A 17,795-nucleotide genomic window follows, 5' to 3' on the forward strand; every position below is an offset into this window, starting at 1 on the left:
AGGGGGGGGGGGGGGAGGGGGAATATATCCCACCAAGTGCTACCTCTGCGAATATGAGCGCAAACAAGCTATAGCGATTAGTTTTCCTTCCACCTTCCGTTATCTTTGACCGACCGCGCCGGCTTTATTAGGCGCCCTTTTCTTTCTACCTGGAGTTTGAGCTTTTCTTAACGCTTCTATCATCCTTTAATTTGCATCAACTGCGCCATTTAAAGTTTATTTACACCACGCAGTCGCAGTATAAGGTAAAATGTTTAGATATACGCACATATATAGAACAGATGTACAACAGGCAGCCGACCTGTTGGACGCTTAATTTGAGTCCTGAATAAAGTGCATTACTACTACTACTCCCCGTCTATGATTGCGCTTACGTCAATCTACAGTTGATAATTCTGACTAGAAAGAAGCCAATAATTAGTTCGAATTATGTGACGTTGTAGATAACGGGAGCGCTTTCGATCAGATACGAACGAGACCGAATGCAGTTCCGAAAAAAAAAATAAAATAAAGTGACAGCCCTAGCTACGTTGGAGTCTGTCAAAAAATTGCCTAGAACACTCCAGCAGATAGATTGTGGTCGACTCCGCGAAACAATATTTTCAAATCGGCGCAGTGTGCTTACAGTCGAAAGTCCGTAAGCATAGAATGAAAACGGCAGGAAAACAGGAGAGCCGAAGTCGCCCTCGCAACGTTAAAGATACTGCATTCACTAGTGCGAACCAGGACAGTCTGTATCTGATCTCTTTTATTCCCTGCTGACAAACGAGGCAACGACACTACAAAGGCCTTTACTGCTTCACTCCCTCCTTCACCAGCCTGCAGAATTGCTCCTTCCCGGCGCCGTATTGGATTATGCTCTGTACGTACCTCAGTACAATAAACAAACCTACTCGGCTTCCAGACACACACAAAAAAAAAAAAGAAAAAAAAAGGAACTGCGAACAGCACTTATTCACCAGCCGGTTGAGTCCGCTCCCTCTCATAAAATCATGACCCGAGAGCAATCTGTCGTCGCCCATTATCTGGCTAAACGGCAAGCTGCGCTTTTCGACACTGCCGAAACTCGAGACTGCTCACTCCATTCCGCACTTTCTTTCTGTTCATTTTCCTCCGGACCGACTCGTCAGTTCTCCCTCACCCGCATGCACAAAAGTTTTGACACAACCCAGACGGGGCGCAGGAAGTTATCACGGGCCCCGCTCGGGAAACTGGATGGACGCAACGCGCCCCTTTCCGCCGAGTCAAGAAAGTTCACGGAGAAAGAACGCATCCTTCCGAGACAGTCGCGTGCACGATGAGAGATCTCTGCACAAGCTGTGGACAAGCAATGCTGTTCGCAGCTTGTGCACAGTCCGAGAAGTGATTGTGCAGCACATATTTTTTGGACACAGCTTTCAGCGCCATTCATTTCACTCCATGGCCCAGCATCCCAGCACCACAGGAAGCGGTGGCGCGGCCGGTCGATTGGCCGCGGCGACCGACGAGAGCGCGAACTTGAATTTTGTGCCGGTCTCCGACAGGACCAACTTCCGTGAACTCGAATCGCGGAACCCTTGCTCAAGTCGCGGTCGTTAAACGTTCGCGTTGGTAAGGCAGCTTCTTCAGATGAATGTGATCGCGACTGGGCGCTCCACGCAGTAGAATACATAGAATACGAACGCTCAGACAACACACTATGAAAACTTGGCAAAACTGAAAATCGAGCGTGATCTAAGAGCGTCATCACTTAGCACACAAATCATTTGATAGGTATGGTCCGTATTAATGTCATCGTGTTCATGTAAAGCCTTTATCCGCAAGACAGCCGTCCAGGCTGCTGCGATGTCAAGCGTTTGTGTACGTCTGTCATCCCCTGCATGAAATGAGGTATTGCTTTAGCGTCAAGTTCAGCACTGTGTCATGAATATTAACCGAAGGACAGCGCCGTAGGATTTGAGCTTGTAAAGTTAGTGAAATTTCGAATATCCCCCAAAAGGTTGTGGTAACAACTAGTTTGAAAGTTTCTGCAGAGCAAAAACCACTTACACTTACCTTCAAGCGCTCCGCCGCTGCAGCCTCACCGAACTTGCCGCACCAAGCGAAGTCGCACAACTGATCACACGCTGAATTGGAAGAGTGAAGCCAACTGGAAGGACCGCGCCATAACAAGCGCTCTCGTCTCCGATTGGCTGCGACAAGTCTGCTGGCGTTGCCAGACGTGACGTTCAACGTCTCGTCCGTCCCGTCGCCCAAGTTACCGACTTCACCCTCTCCCATCATTCTCCAACTCTTCATTCTCTCAAGGAAAGGCATCCTTTTCTCTGCCTCTCTCGCAGTCGCTATGTTAAAAGAAGAAAGGAAGGAAGATAAGGAAAGGAAAATAGAGAGTGAGAGAAAGGAGGGTAAATGGGGGGGGGGGGGGGGCAGAACTAAGCAAAGAAATATGCTGATACTTAACACGCGTGGTCCTGACAGAAGGCCATAGCAGATGGCAACCGGCGAAGCAGAGCTGGAGCGACCGAGTGGGATTTGGGGGAAGGCCTAACTCAGAAACACGAGTCGAATGACGAAGGCTAAGGGTGTGTCGCGAGCGATACCCGGCTGGGGTCTGAATCTTGCTCCCATGATATATAATGAACCTGTTATTCGTGAATTTAGTTGCTCTCATATATTTATTATCTCAATTAGTTTGCACTCAGTGCAATGAACACCACATTTGCTCTTTTTATGGTGAATGGAAAATTACACAGTAGTTTATAAATGCTGACTGACATTTATAGTCGGTATTTCGATCTTCCCTTGATGCTTTTTCATCTCAGTGTTAGATTTACTGAACCGAGATTCTTTGTCCCGCATTTATTTTTACTTGCTTGTCTTGTCTGCTGAGCAGTGTATGGGTGGGGCCGTTCATTCTTTACTCTTTAACCAATATCAAGTTTTGTCGAAAAGAACTTCTGAAATGTGAGTATATTGATTTTCAAAAGTAGCAGATATCATTTATAGTCGATGTAATGAGGCTATGGGATATGGTTGATGATCTATACACAAGTTATTTGGGAGGAGGGAGGGGGGAGAGTTATTGAAAGTAATGAACTATTTATTTTTGCTGTACGTGAGACGTTTGTAAAAACTGACCGTGATGGGCAAAGCAGAAACATTCTAGTTTTAACATAAGAGATGTAACATTTAGAGGCAAGACTATTGTAAGTGTGCTCAAATTGTTAAGGACAACATTTGAGCCTTGCGACAAATTCGCTCAACAGCTATACAATAGCTTACTTTCAGCTCCCACTACTAGCAGCGCTTGAAAAGAGGTGACGCGGACGTCCCATGCGTTTACGAACGGAATATTTCTCACCTCAAAATATTAGCAAAAGTAATATTCTTTTGAAGGAGACGAAGCTAACGAAATAAGTACATAAAATACAACGAACACTGCTAGAAAGAGAAAGCAGCAGAAAAAAAGCCCGTACTTAATGAATATTAAACATTCAACAAGTAAAGTAGTCTACAGTGTGATCAGTCTGAAGTAATGAGATCAATGGAGAGGTTCTTATACATACAACAGCATTGGTTAGAATATGCGTAAAATGCAAGGTCCTTGTAAAAGATAGTGGCGAGCGGAACCGAAAGCAGAACAGGAACTAAATAGGATATGCTTCAAATCCAGCGCTAGTCAAGTCAAGTCAATATTAAATTTGAGCGCGCATTCGACTCTGCGACTCAGCCCTTGACTCAGCGTGCGAAGAGCGGGATATCTACCTTGGTGCGGGCGTGTGTTAGCACTCATAAGTGTCAGTTGAAATTTTGTTCAACTAACAGCGTTTAGCGCCATCAGAATGTATGAATCTGCGTATTCCACTCCTTTCAAAGATGACGATGATAACCGGACGAGTCAGGCGAACGTCTCCTCTAGTAAATTGTCAGAATCAGCCTCGTCTTTAGGTGTTGCTAACTTTGGCTATGGACACTGTGCTTCAGGAACTTCAGAAAAATCTCGAGTCGGCTACGTCCATAGTCCGGGTCACCTCTTCGAATGTGAAAGGCTCCCTCGTATTCGTCGTCGCTGTCTTCTGGTCCACGGGCTTCTAAAGGGCTACAACCTGGTCAAGAATCTGCACCCAATTCGTCCTCTCTTGGCTAGCCGCGATGACTTGTGCCTCTTTCACTCTACAGACTATGTGGACTTTCTTGAGGCTTGCGAAGCAGCAAAAGACCTTGATGAGGAAGATATCGTAAGTCGTGCTCAAGCTTACAACCTCGTCGATGACTGTGCACCGACAGAGCGACTCCTGACGCTTGTGAAATGCGTTGCTGGCGGCACCTTAGCGGCGGCACGAGCACTAATTGAGCGGACTTGCGATGTTGCTGTTCACTGGGAAGGCGGTTGGCACCACGCGCACAGAAGTGAGGCTGCCGGCTTTTGCTACGTTAATGACGTCGTGCTTGGAATACTGGAGCTGCGTCGCAAGTTCGGCCGAGTTTTGTACATTGACCTGGACGTTCATCACGGCGACGGTGTTCAGGAAGCCTTCGAAGGCACGGACAAGGTGCTCACTGTGTCTGTTCACCAGCACGAGCCAGGTTTCTACCCTGGCACTGGGGCAGTGGACGACGTTGGTTTCGGCTTGGGCCGTGGCTATTCGATAAACTTGCCGCTTCGGAGTGGTGCTTGCAATTCAACTTTCCTGCGCGTGGTATTGCCGGTGATAAACGAAGTCAAGCAACGGTACGCACCTGAAGCAGTTGTTTGCCAGTGCGGTGCGGACGGTCTGTCTGGCGATCCGCTTGGCGCGTGGAATCTGACCCCAGCTGCATTCGTGCAGTGTGTACGCGTTGTTCAAAGCTGGGGACTGCCGCTGCTTCTGCTCGGCGGAGGTGGATACGCGGCTGCCAACACAGCCCGCTGTTGGACCGCGGTGACTGCGGCGCTCTTGGACCAGGAATTGGACGATGACATACCGGAACACCGCTACCTTATGATGTACGGACCTGGCTACGAGCTAAGCATGGAGCCTGGCTTTCGTCGCGACCTGAATGACGCCAGTTACGTCGACTGTCTACTGAAAGAAGTAATGGAGCACGTGTGTCTGATTGAAGAGTCCTGAATGTACGTACAACGTGCAAGCGTGTTTTAATGACTGATATTTCGCGCCGCGTGAAACATCTGCCGCTCCTACACCGCCTGTTTTCTGCTATGAGAGCTGCAGTTAAAAAAAAAAAAAAAAGTGCACGTGTTATTGTTTACGTTAATGTCTCATTGCATAAGCCTTGATCGTGGCTCTGAAGAAGAAGAAAAAAAGAAGATGCGTTACCTTCTTGTTCTGAAATTAATAAAAGTTCACTATAAAACGTTTACATAAAGCGCATTTCAATCAGCATAGCGTCGCGGCAATGTACTAGCAACGTGCGAGCATGTTTTAATGACTGATGTTTCGCGCTGTTTAGCACATCTGCCGCCCCTACACCGGCTGTTTGCTGCTATGAGTTCTGAAGTTAAAAAAAAAAAAAAGAAAATGTGTTGTTTGCGTTAATGTCTCATTACAAAAGCTTTGATCGTGGCGCTAATAAAAAAAAAACGCGTTACTTTCCCGTTTTACCATTATTAAAGTTTTGCTGTAAGATGTTTACATAAAGCGCATTTCAATCAACATCGCGTCAGCTGTGTGCCTTGCGCAACACCTTAGCAAAATGATCGGTTGGTTGGTTGGTTTGTGGGGTTTAACGTCCCAAAGCAACTCAGGCTATGAGACACGCCGTAGTGGAGGGCTCCGGAAATTTCGACCACCTGGGGTTCTTTAACGTGCGCTGACATCGCACAGCACACGGACGCCTTGCTTTTCGCCTCCACCGAAAAGCGGCCGCCGAGGCCGGGATTCCATCCCGCATCCTCGGGAACAGTAGTCGAGCGCCGTAACCACTGCGCCACCCCGACGGGGTGACGCATTGGTGACGCATGCAGTAATTCGTTATCTGTCATCGGTGCATAAAACAACTCGTCAACAGCGAATCTTGGATGTGGTGTATGCACAAAAAAAAAAAAAATGTGTTTCACACCATCGTAAGCTGTACTTAATAGATAGAACTGTGTCTACAACAAATGTTCGTGCGACTGCTGACGAGCCGGACTTCAAACGTTCATGCGACTTTCGATATTTTGATGTTGATAGCCCTTAAGAGTCGCCAAATATTCTTGGAGCTTTTCTGATTGATTGATTTATAGAAAGGGAAAGGCGCGGTAACTGTCTCACTTGTTTTCTGTGGACACCTCAACTGCGCCGTAAGGGAAGGGAGGAAGGTGGGAGTGAAAGTGGAAAGAGAAAGAGGAGCCGTAGTGGAGAGCTACGGAGTAATTTCGACCACCTGGGGATCTTTAACGTGCGCTGACATTGCACAACACACGGACGCCTCTCCGTTTAGCCTCCATCGAAACGCAGCTGCCGAGGTCGGGCTCGAACCCGGGTACTCCGGCACAGTAGTCGGGCGTCTTACCACTGCACCACCCCGGCGGAGCTGGAGCTTTTCTTGGCAGCATCGCACACAGTATAGAGATGGAGAGAGAGAGAAGCAAAAGTATGAGTTATTCATATAACGTCAAAATATGCCGGTACTAGTTTTTGTCCACTTATTGTGACTTTTAAGCCACGGATGCCTGCATCGGCGCGCGCGGTTTAGCCGCTTGCTCCGATCCCAGGCTAGCTCACTTTACCCAGGTGTCTTGTTTCGGCACGGCCAGTCTCGAGAGAGAGCGCACGCTCTGCACTCAGATTAAAGCCCCTTGATACTTTGAAAGTTACGCCAACGATTGAACTTTGCCGCCACCGCGTTATCTCCTCGCCCCTTGCGCGCCCCTTTGCTGAATGCCGGTTCTCCGCCCGATTCCCTGAGTGACGATTGGTCTCCCTGCTGTTGCCCTTGGAAACCAACGCGCTTCCGGCGTTTTCCTTGTGTTTTTCGTTTTCCTTCCCGCCATTTTTCTCCTAGGCTCGGCGAGCGAATATTGCACACTGTGCTTTTATTGCAACGTGCAAGCTCTATGCCATGCTGTTTGCGCGTACAACTGCAGCAAGCGGCCTGAAGATGGTTATGCAATATTCATGATACCTCAAGGCAAGCGTGACGGCTTGCAAGAGTCAATGGATTCACAAGATTGGTCGAAAGAAGTTTATTCCTAGAAAGGCCAGAGTTGTTTGCGACGTAAGGTGCCTTTCTCATTCCCCGTAATAACGCGTCACCTGACTGCGTTTTCTATTCCTGCTTGCTCCTCAATATTTTTGCGGCAACAACATGTTCATTGTATAAAAATAAGGTTGTCCTCTGCAGCATGCTGAATATTCTGCGAGGCTCCATCATTTCACATGCTGTCGACTTCTGTATAGTCAGAAATACAGCACTATAATCTGCTTTTTGCTGTCAGTGATAACTGGAAAAGTACAGTCTCTCGATTGCATTTGTCGTGATTATGCTAGGATCCCTGGCCTCCTTCACTAAAAATCAAAATTGGTTTTTGTAGAGGAGCTAGTCTTTCCAGCTTGTACTTGTAGTGTGCGTCGGTTACTCAGGAGCTATGAATGCTGGCCCTAAAAAACTTTGGCAAGTAAACCCGCGGTATTGCATTCTGCACTAGTTAGGTCGTACTGCATCTTTTTTTTTCAATTCTTGAATGTGTCTTGCCATGCTTCGACGCATGCGTGGGTTAAAAAGTATGCCTTCGTTTTATCGGGGATACGGCCAATGTGCAGGGGGTGTTCACATGATCACACACGCTTCACTTTGACCATGACTACTAGGCGTTGGCAGGTTACCTTCGCTTTGAAAGCTGAAGCTCTAAAACCGCAATTTCGCGTATTCATTTACTGCGAGAAAAGTTTTCCCATCGATGTCAAATCAACCGGAATCATTGCATCAATTATCTGTATTTATGAAACTTAAACAATCAGTAATGATTATAGTTGTGATGTAAAAATAGGGGAACATTTTGCGAGCAACAATTCTTAGCACTGTAACATATTACTCATTTCAATTGTATGCAACATTTCTTTTTTCACTTAGCCTGAGTGAATAACTCATCGCTCTAGTTCTAGCTACATTTCACTGAAGACCAGTTAGAGCCGCCAATGTTACACGAACTCGGAAAAAAAAAAGAAATGAGGCCCAACGCAGTTCCATCAATGTTCTCGCACCGACCTGTCCTGAAGCAAAGGAAGCCTCTTCGACAGAGACATGAACCTCGCGCTGATAGTAGTCAGTTATTTCTGTGGCTTGCTCTTTTCCCACCTCCATTTATGAGAAAACTCAAGAAAGTATAAGAATTAAAAGTCAATGTATAGTTGTCTCGTCAGATATTATGAGATAATAGAGATATGACTGACAACGTAAGTCAATGAAAATTGAGGTATATCAATGGGTCATGGGACGGCATCAGATTAAATAGTGATGGTTATGAATAGTGATAGCTAATGATGGTGACTGTTACGGATATTAATAGTAAATTATAGTAATAGGCCCGGATAGTGAGGTGATAGTGTTCGTTGCGGATAGTGACAGTTACGATAGGTCTCTGGCATTAGTAGATATAGTGATAGATAGGATAGCGATAGTTAATGAATTGGCAGTTATATGCTTTCGCATTTCCGCACGTTGAAGACTTATGTGCACCCTGTAATTTTTTCATTTGATTGTTGCGTTCAATGAAATTACACTCTTTTACATAGCGCATGAGGCCATAGCATGCTTGCCCCAGAACTTCAGTGTGTCGGCAATAGGGCCCACCACGCTGTCTTTTAACCACACGCAAAGTCAGTGAGTGGCCACGTACTGAAAAAATTATTTAATTCCTCCATCAGCATCATATCAAGACTGCTGTGGCAAACCTGTTCATTGCCCCGAAGCAGCAAGGAATAGCTCAAAGTTTGGTTTTATGCAAAATTAACTAATTAACGCAGATTATTGCGGAACTAGCACAGTGCCATTACACTTGGCCTAAGCTTTCCATTGATATACGGTTCGATGCTGCAGCTAAAATTTAGATTTTAATTGCAATTTACTAAATATTAATTAATTTAGCACAGTAATTGATCAAAATACATGTACAATTAACCAATAATCCAATCTCATGGTTGATCACATGACATATACTATGCTGAGACAGATAGCTTGACAGTAGCGAAATAGACTAAGTCCTGCTTTGACCTTCTCTGATCTTGAAGTTCAAAGCACCAGCCTGGATCGTTTACCGAAGTTTTACCGCGGTTACAGATTTCACGCTCTAAAAAAACAAACACAGACAAAGTCAGAGGCAGTACTAGATTAAGTACACAATGTAAAACATGTTATCAAGCGATTTAAAAAGTTTCTGCAGCACAGAACTCGCCTGACTGCTTTGTTTATCAGTATTCCCCATTCAAACAGTTCTAAGAAGAAACCAATCAATTCATGAACGTTACTTTCGGCATTCTCAATGCTTCTTTCTTAATTTTTCAAAAATTTTGTGCACTCATGGAGCGCAGACCTGGCCCAAAAGCTCGCGCTTCACTCACTGCTGCGGCCGGCCAGCGGGCGCCAGGGAGAAAAAGTGTGTCATGCGCAGCGCTCGCCGCCGCCGCGCGAGGAGAATCGAGGAAGAAAGCGCGGCGCGGAGGAGAGTGCCGCTACTTTCAAATTATCAAGGGGCTTTAACTCAGATCACTGGAACAGCTACGCCTACGCTACGTCACTGTGGCTACGTCTGACGTGTGCCGCCACCTGTGAACAAGGCATCCAGGTCCAGGCTTTGCCTGGGCGACACCGGGTGGCATTGCCCATCCACACGAAAATAATAGCTGAAAATGTTAACGTGTATCTATGTGCTTGTATGTGTTCGTGTGCAGTAGGTAAAAGGGTAAAACTAAGCCAGGTCAGGATATTGTTCTAATGTAATATCCACCCGTTATAAAGGGGAAGGCCACAACATCCATCCGTCCAGCCTAGCCCCTACAGGTGGTGCACGGCAGTGCTCAGGAGCCAGCCAGGCGCCGCGGTGCAACATAGGCTCCCTAGGGAGTGTGATGTTTTGTGCTAATTAGCGCTAATTGCGGTCAAAATATGCGAATTCTGCATCACATGTGCCCAATCGATGCTTACTGCGTCTTCATCGTTTAGCGACGAAAAGCTGTAATCGTGTTATAAAGATCTTTTAAGCAGATGGGATGAGCACGTGTTCATTCGATCCTTTGCTCGGTAAAAAATTAACGGTGGTTTAGAAACCAAGTGAGAAGCGGTAGCTTCATGATGGTTTAGCCTGGCAAGGTCTTGTTATGCTGTTCGTTGAGTGTTTCTTTGGTATTTGCTAGGCTAAGTCATGTTACAGTTGCGCGGTTTAGGAAAAGGAACACCTCGCTCCCGGTTTCCTTCCAAAGGTGATATGGTGATTGGGACATTTGCGGAACACGTTTGTCATGGTTTGTGTCCTGATTATAGTGAACTAGGTGAGTATTCTAGTTCACTATAGTCCTAATTACCGAATTCTAAAGCCCTGATATTTGGTCTGAAAGTGAGTTTATTGACGTCACAGGCTACACATGAGGGCAAAAAGTAGTCAAACGCAGCAAAATTTAATGTTTTGAGATAAATGGCTTTGAAGTTAAAGAAATAGCTTTATTAAAATATAGCACTCTAGAAGTACATTCTGATAATTGTTTTTAATAGCCACCAGCCTGTTAGTCACCTCCATTATCAATGCTTCTTTCCTGTGCTAGCTGCCTTGCCCTACGAACCTCCTTAGTGACCTGTCATGTAGCCCTCTGCATGAAGTATAGTTGCCGTCAGTGAGCTTTGCATAACCAGTGGACTGTGAACCACCTTTCAGAAATTCCGAATGACATGCTGCTCGATGTTCGCCATTTAGATGTCTCGACCTGGTATGCTGAGGACCACTTTACACATTGCTGGGTGAACGCGCAAGCAACTGCTTATCATACAGAGTCTTCAACCAAATGCAAATCCTCACCGCGTGCTTTACACTAACAGCTTTCGGCGACGGCACACGAGAGAAGATTACTGCCAGTCAGGCAATTGGCATGGTCGCAAAAATTTTTCTTTACGAACTCTATGAGTCCCGCCGAGCATGAAATCTTTGATGCAGACGCATATGGTGACCGCGGTGTCCACCGCTGGGTTGTGTTGTGAAGATTTGGTGTCATTGCTACGGGCTGGCTGGCAGCGATGGGTGCCAGTTTTGTTTTTTTTTTTTTGCGATCCTATTTAGCATATTTCACATAGATGACTAGCTGCAAACTTATAGGAGCACAGCAGTATTTAATGCAGGTGGCACTTTTGTAAGTGTAATAATATATTGTTTTATTAAAAAAAAAAACGGAGTAAAAAGATTTGTGTCGGCCGCGGTATCTGCTATCACATACAGCGGAAGTACCTGAAGTGTGGCGGCGGATACAGGGAGAGAAAAGAAGGGGGGGGGGGGGGGGGGTATCAAAGAAATGAGCGACAGTGAGGAAGGGAAGGTTAAAGTTGTAAAAAAAATGTAAAAGAAGGACAATGCTCAATCCAATGCCCATCCGCGGTTGTTGGGTCCGACACTGCGCACTTCCGCAATAAGCATCCGCTGTCAGCACTAACGTTACTAGAACAAACTTCGTCCGCACAAAGCTTCCGCAGAGAGAGAGAGGGGAAGAGATAGAGAGAAATACTTTTTTTGAACATGGCACTGTGGCCACAGTCCCTCTTCGGACATGTCGGCATTGGGAGCACGGGCTGTGCGGGAAAAGAGGGGGGGGGGGGGGGGGGCACGATTTATCATCGAGGAGGCTTCCTCGAGGGCTCCAACGTAAACGGCATGGTAGAAAGATCAAATGGTAGCGGAACTCGTAACTTTTATAGAAGCCTGCGTGTCGACTCTGAGCGAGGCTTTAGTCTTTTGGTGCCCCCTGCGAACTGTGCGGCAAAGCAAACACGTGACGTTGTGACGTCACAGTGACGTACCTTTGGTGGGGAGCTTGGATTTTTTGTTTACTTTTGGACGAAAAACAAGGTCAACGATGACGGAGGCAGAACAATGCTTGCATAAGGTGGAAAATTGGACAACGTAACTGTTCAGCCAACATTACTTGACATAGATCTCTACTCTCAAGTTTTACGTTAACTGAAATGTTGCGGCATCTTCAACCACCTTATCATAGCATAGTTCTGGCTCCGTCGTCGTTAGCCTAGTCTTTCGTCGCTTGTCATGTAAACGCATTCTGGGGCTTATTTCTTCAGCCACATTTCTGAACATAAGGGGCTTTCAAGTGAATTGGATAAGAATCGCATGGCTTGAGGGACTTCACTAAGGTCATAAATGAGTGAAGCTGTGCTGTATCGAAAGCCAGGCTTTATTAATTCATGATTACTTACATAGAAACGTCACGACAACGAAAATCTTGAACTGTAGGAAAGCGACCACCGTTCATTCGTCTGTCATGGTTTTCATAAAATCCTCATGATAACAAAATGACCTGAGCGTAAGTCTCTAAACGAGACGCGCTGACATTATAAAAGGGTGAGAGATTTTGCGAATAACAAAGTACATATCAGTGTCAAAGAACAAAGAAAAACTAACGGGATAACTGTAATGCTAGCGTTAGAACACCCAGCTGTAAGAGCTTAGGTAAGAAATTCAAATGCAAATTGTTACTATTTAGAAGTTAATGCGTCTGAGAAGTGAAAATAACTGCGATACAGCTTCGCTTCCTACAACTAAAATTTCGCCCTGTTCGGGATCCTTTTACTCGCGTTTCATCTGTTGCTGAGAGGAGTCAATTTTGAGGCTACAAATTTACAACTTCAGCATTGATATACACGAGAAAGACCCCACTAACAATAGGAAATTCTCTAATATCAGCTAAAGCGCATTCAGCGAACGTTGGTGCGGTGATGCAACGCAGTAAGCGAAACACGCAGCAAATGGAGCGGAACGGAAGGCTTTGCGCAATGCGACACACGTCTTGGGGTCAATAAAATCTCACCTTCACCATTCAATTAAAATAGAAGCAGTGAGACTCCACTCTTGCAGACGTGTATCTGTAAAACAACCGCCTCTTTTGCGACGTGCCTGGGAGGCCGAGCTGGCCAAGCCGCCGAGCTGTGATGCAGCATTGTCCCATCGTCTGAAAATGCGCACATGCAGCGGCATTCAGTTTCTCATTGAGTACGCACAGTCTTCGCCTTGCTGTAAAGCTCTACTACAACCAGTAGAGCAAAGTACTGACTGTTTGACACAGATAACCCACTTTACACGCAGCACGCAACGTTGAATGTTGAACCGTTGAATGACTCAGCCACCCCGCAGGTGAAAAAGCTTCGGTCTGAGCTATATCTGAGCTTTGGGCAACTATGCAGCAGATATTAAATGGCCGATAGAGGTCGGTAAAACCAGCTAAAATATCATTATTGTAGAAGGATGTCGAGGACGGTGTCAAGGTCGGCAAGGTAGCGGTGTGATCAAGGCCAACGCGATCTATGCGATGGCAATTCCATAACTGCTTCTTCTTCGTCAGTGTCCAGCGAAGGGGTCTATCTTCTTCACAATGCCCCCCAGGGAAAAAGGAGCCATCCTGGCAACTTAAGGGGACGAAGATACTATAGGGTCGTAGAACGGCTTAAGGCACTGCACATGAACAGTCTCACGGCCACGGCATCGCAAATCGGAAGATGGCGTAAGTGGCTCAACAATATAGTTCACTGGTGAAGTGCGCTCGATGACACGGTAGAGCCACTGATACTTGGAGATCAGTTTCGTTGAAAGGCCAGGGCTGCCGGATGGAACCCATAGCCACACGAGTGAGCTGTGCTCGAAGTGTGGTGCATTCTTCTGATCGGTGCCATGACCATCTTTTTGGCGCCACTGAGAATCGGTCATGAATGTTCGTGCAATCTGGCAGCATTCTTCGGCGTGCTGTGCAACTCCGTTAGAGTTGTAGGGGAGGACATTATCAAGGGGAGCAGATGGATGCTGACCGTAAAAAAAAAATTGGCTGGGGCTTAGCTAAGGTTAAGCCTGGATATCTCAAAGTGAAAAGCTTCGGTGATGCTGCTGGCACTGGTGGCTAGAAGCCGCTTTTGAGCATCTTGTCTTCGTTTAGCGAGACGCTCCTCTTGTTGCTCGGGTGTTTCACTAGCTCGTTTGGCTCTGGTCTTTTTATTATTCCTTCCGAACTTTCACCATCTGGGATACTCTCAGCTATCATGGCCAAACGTCGCTGTTCAGCTTCCTTTTCGCGCCGCTTAGCGAGACGCGCCTCTCATACTTCTGTCGTTTCAGACTCTGCTTTGCTGTGTCGTTCAGCAATAGGTTCTTCTCGTTGTTCGGGTGTCTAGGACGCTCGCTGAGCTTTCAGCCTACTCCCTTGGTAGCACTTCTGTATAGGTAGTATCACTCTCTTCTCCTTCCATGTTGAATGCGCACGCCTATTCTCTGGCAAGCGGTTATTCTCTGGCAAACAAAGTGTGGTGTTGATCAGCATAGTGAAGATTTTGTTTCAAAATATGGTGGCAGGCTAGCCCCCGCCGCAAGCGGCAGTGACCTACCAGTCCCAGCCTGGTAGGGCCATGAGCAGCCACCCCTCGGTCAGCGCACTTTAAAAATCCCCCGGTGGTCGAAATTACTCCGAACACCTCCAATAGGGCGTCTCTTTCTCCTTCCAATTTAACTCCCTTGCGGCGCGGTTCAGGTATCCACAGAGCAAGTGTGACAGATACTGCACATTTCCTTTGTTATGAACCTATTACCCCATGCGTGACATCACTCATGCTCCGACATACGCCGGCTCATGTGAAGCGCGGTGTTGACTATCGTAGTGAAGCTTTTTGCTTCAAAAAGAATGGAGAGAAACCCATACTGGATTGCGTAGCACTGTTGTACGCATAGGTGATATAAGGAAGGACAATGTCGCAGTTTGTGTGGTTGGATTCGATGTACTTCACGAGCATATCACGGAGGGTGCAATTAAATCGTTCAGCAAGGCCATTTGTTTGCGGGTGGTAGGCAGTGCAAGTCCGGGGAATGATCTTGCACTGAGCGAGCAGTGCTTGAACGACATCAGAAAAGAAAGCACGGCCTCTGTCGCTGAGCAATTCATGAGGAGCACCGTGACGGAGAATGAAGTTCTCAATAAGAAACCGGCCACATTTCGGACTGCTGCAGCTGGGAGCGCGGCAGTTTCGGCATATCGTGTCAGGTGGTCGACGGCGACAATGACCCAGCGATTGCCATCTGCTGTGTACGGAAGAGGGCCATAGATGTCAATGCCAATGCGGTCGAAGGGTCTAAACGGACATATGAGAGGCTGTAACTCACCAGTCGAATGGTGACAGGCAGGTTTGCGATGTTGGCAAGCTAGGCACGATTGAACGTATCTAAGTACCACGTTGTACATACCGCGCCAATATTAGCGAAGACGGATTCGAGTGTATGTCTTGAAAACTCCGGCGTGACTGCACTGCAGATCGGCGGGAAAAGCTGTATACATTTGAGTCCGCAGATGGCACGGAATCACGAGGAGCCCTTTCTGTCCACTTGAGTTGTAGTTGCGCCTGTAAAGGAGGTTATCCCGAATTTCATAGTAGGAAGCTTGACAGCGAAGGGCGCGAGAAGGGCTAATCGCCGAATGTTTGGAGAGGTAGTCAATAAGAGATGCGATTCATGGATCCTTTCGTCGTTCGGCGGGCATGTCATTGATGTCAAGCGAAGATGCCATGGAGTCCAAGATGGAGAGGCTGGAAAGGCAGCTTGCAGCAGGGAGCGAGACAGAGCGTCGGCGTCTTTATGCTTGCGATCAGATCGGTAAATAATACGGATGTCGTATTCTTGTAGACAAAGAGCCCACCGTGCCAAGCGTCCGGAGGGGTCCTTGAGCGATGAAAGCCAGCAGAGGGCATGATGGTCCGTGACTGCATCAAATGAACGGCCGTAAAGGTAAGGGCAAAACTTTGTGAGGGCACAGACGATGGCTTAGCACTCCTTTTTCGTTACAGAGTAGTTCGCTTCGGCTTTCGTGAGAGTACAGTTGGCATAAGCGACTACATATTCACCGAAGCCAGAGGGGTGCTGAGCAAGCACGGCATCGACACCGACACCACTGGCATCTGCATGCACTTTGGTAGGCGCCTCAGGGTCAAAATGGCGCAGGATGGGCAGGGCTGTGAGGAGGCGGCGCAGTGTGTTGTAGAAGTCGTCGCATGCTGGTGACCACAGCGAAATACCTGAGGTACTGCCGAAAAGCTGAGTCAGCGGGGCGACAATGAAAGCAAAGTTCCACATAAAATGTCTAAAGTATGAGCACAGGCCCAAGAAACTCTTTAGTTGCTTAATGGTAGTAGGTTTTGGAAAGCAGTCACACTTAAAGTTTGGCGGGATCAGGACGGATGCCCTCCTTGGACACAACATAGTCTAAAATAGTCAGCTCACAAGCAGCGAAGCGACACTTCTTCAAGTTGAGGTGCAGATCGGCGTTCGCAAGACATGTCAAGACTTGCTTTAGGCGAGAGAGGTGGGTCAGAAAGTCCGGCGAGAATACCAAGGTGTCGTCAAGGTAACAGAGGCAAGTCTTCTACTTCAGTCCATGCAGAATCATATGCTCAAATGTAGCAGCGGTGAGAACACCAAGATGTCGTCAAGGTAACAGAGGCAAGTCTTCCACTTCAGGCCATGCAGAATTGTATCCATCATACGCTCGAATGTAGCAGGGGCATTACAGAGACCGAAAGGCATGACGGTAAATTAAGAGAGGCCATCGAGGTGGCAAATGTAGTTTTAGGTCGATCTTCCGCAGCCATGGGCACCTGCCAGTAGCCGGATTGTAAATTGAGTGAAGAGTTCAGCACCGTGTAAGCAGTCCAATGCATTATCTATACGCGGGAGAGGGTAGACGTCTTTGCTTTTGATTTTGTTTAGACGATGGTAGTCGATGCAGAAGCGAATAGAACCGTCTTTCTTCCTCACCAGGACAACGGGAGGACCACAGACTGTTAACGGCCAACCACATGGAGCGAACTTTCTCTGCCAACTTCATGCGGCGAAGCGGAACGCCGACGCACCGTCACCGGGCCGAACCACATGCAGCGAAACACTGGCAGCGTCGGCACCCGAGTGAGAAAACGCACGACCTGGGTCCGATTCAACAGCGCACTTTTCACACTAAATGACATTTCAAGAGCAACACATAAAATAGGCAGCGTCTCAAATTACGCCTCACAGAGCTTGTATACTGCCTCCGAGTGTACGTCCGACGCCGTAGCAACAGCATACTGCAGGCGCGTCTCTGAAGCAGGGTTTGAGCCAGTGCTGAACGGAACGTCGAAAAAGCTTCCGCTTCAGCTGTATTATCAAAGTAGGCAAAATTGCAACGCTTACAGCACCTTATGGCGGGACCCTACCAAAGCAGTACCGCCCGCTGGCGCGGCGGACAACAGTGCTCTGCCGTGCGCTGCTCCCTAGTCGTCGCTAGGCCTATTTTGTTTCGCATCGATGGTACAGTACATAAAACGGCACTGTGAAATTCCTTCATGTTATAGGCAACCTGCAATGGAGTTTGCTGAGACATGTGGCGCCACCTGGCGGCCGACGGGAGCTAATACTGAGGCGGCGCAGAAGCTGACGCCGTATATGTTGCGGCCGCTGTGTTCCTTTTGCGTTCGCGTTTTGTTATCCCAGTGAGTGTGATTTACTCATTTAGTGACTTCAGTGGTCACGTGCGATGCTTCGACTACTACGGATGTGAACAAGAATAAAAATAAGCGCAAGGGCGGCGAGAAAGACTGCCACAATCACGAAGGAAACCTAA

The 17,795-nt window shown here is 47.3% G+C and overlaps 2 protein-coding genes across 3 annotated transcripts in view; one reads left to right on the top strand and one right to left on the bottom strand.

Moving 5' to 3' along the window:
* SPARC (secreted protein, acidic, cysteine-rich) overlaps positions 1 to 2,154 on the bottom strand; it is a 50,030-nt gene extending 47,876 nt beyond the window's left edge. The window contains exon 1 of one of the 2 annotated variants that reach the window (XM_084588475.1): positions 2,035 to 2,154. The gene's annotated coding sequence lies outside the window, so the exon portion shown is untranslated. Of the gene's footprint in view, positions 1 to 2,028 lie in introns of both variants that reach the window. The other variant, XM_084588477.1, reaches the window with a different exon arrangement.
* A 1,525-nt stretch (positions 2,155 to 3,679) lies between these two features.
* Positions 3,680 to 5,346, top strand: LOC146202985 (histone deacetylase 8-like). Its single transcript, XM_084588478.1, has one exon. The coding sequence runs from the start codon at positions 3,822 to 3,824 to the stop codon at positions 5,088 to 5,090; it is 1,269 nt and encodes a 422-aa protein (XP_084444604.1). The 5' UTR covers positions 3,680 to 3,821; the 3' UTR covers positions 5,091 to 5,346.
* Positions 5,347 to 17,795: the final 12,449 nt, after the last annotated feature.

The sequence above is a fragment of the Amblyomma maculatum genome, chromosome 1 (genome assembly GCF_055883805.1).
Source record: "Amblyomma maculatum isolate TAMU_Amacu chromosome 1, ASM5588380v1, whole genome shotgun sequence".
Taxonomy (NCBI): domain Eukaryota; kingdom Metazoa; phylum Arthropoda; class Arachnida; order Ixodida; family Ixodidae; genus Amblyomma; species Amblyomma maculatum.

What these genes read in the sequence shown, in the direction of transcription:
- LOC146202985 (XM_084588478.1), top strand. Translation starts at nt 3,822, where the DNA reads ATGTATGAATCTGCGTATTCCACTCCTTTCAAAGATGACGATGATAAC.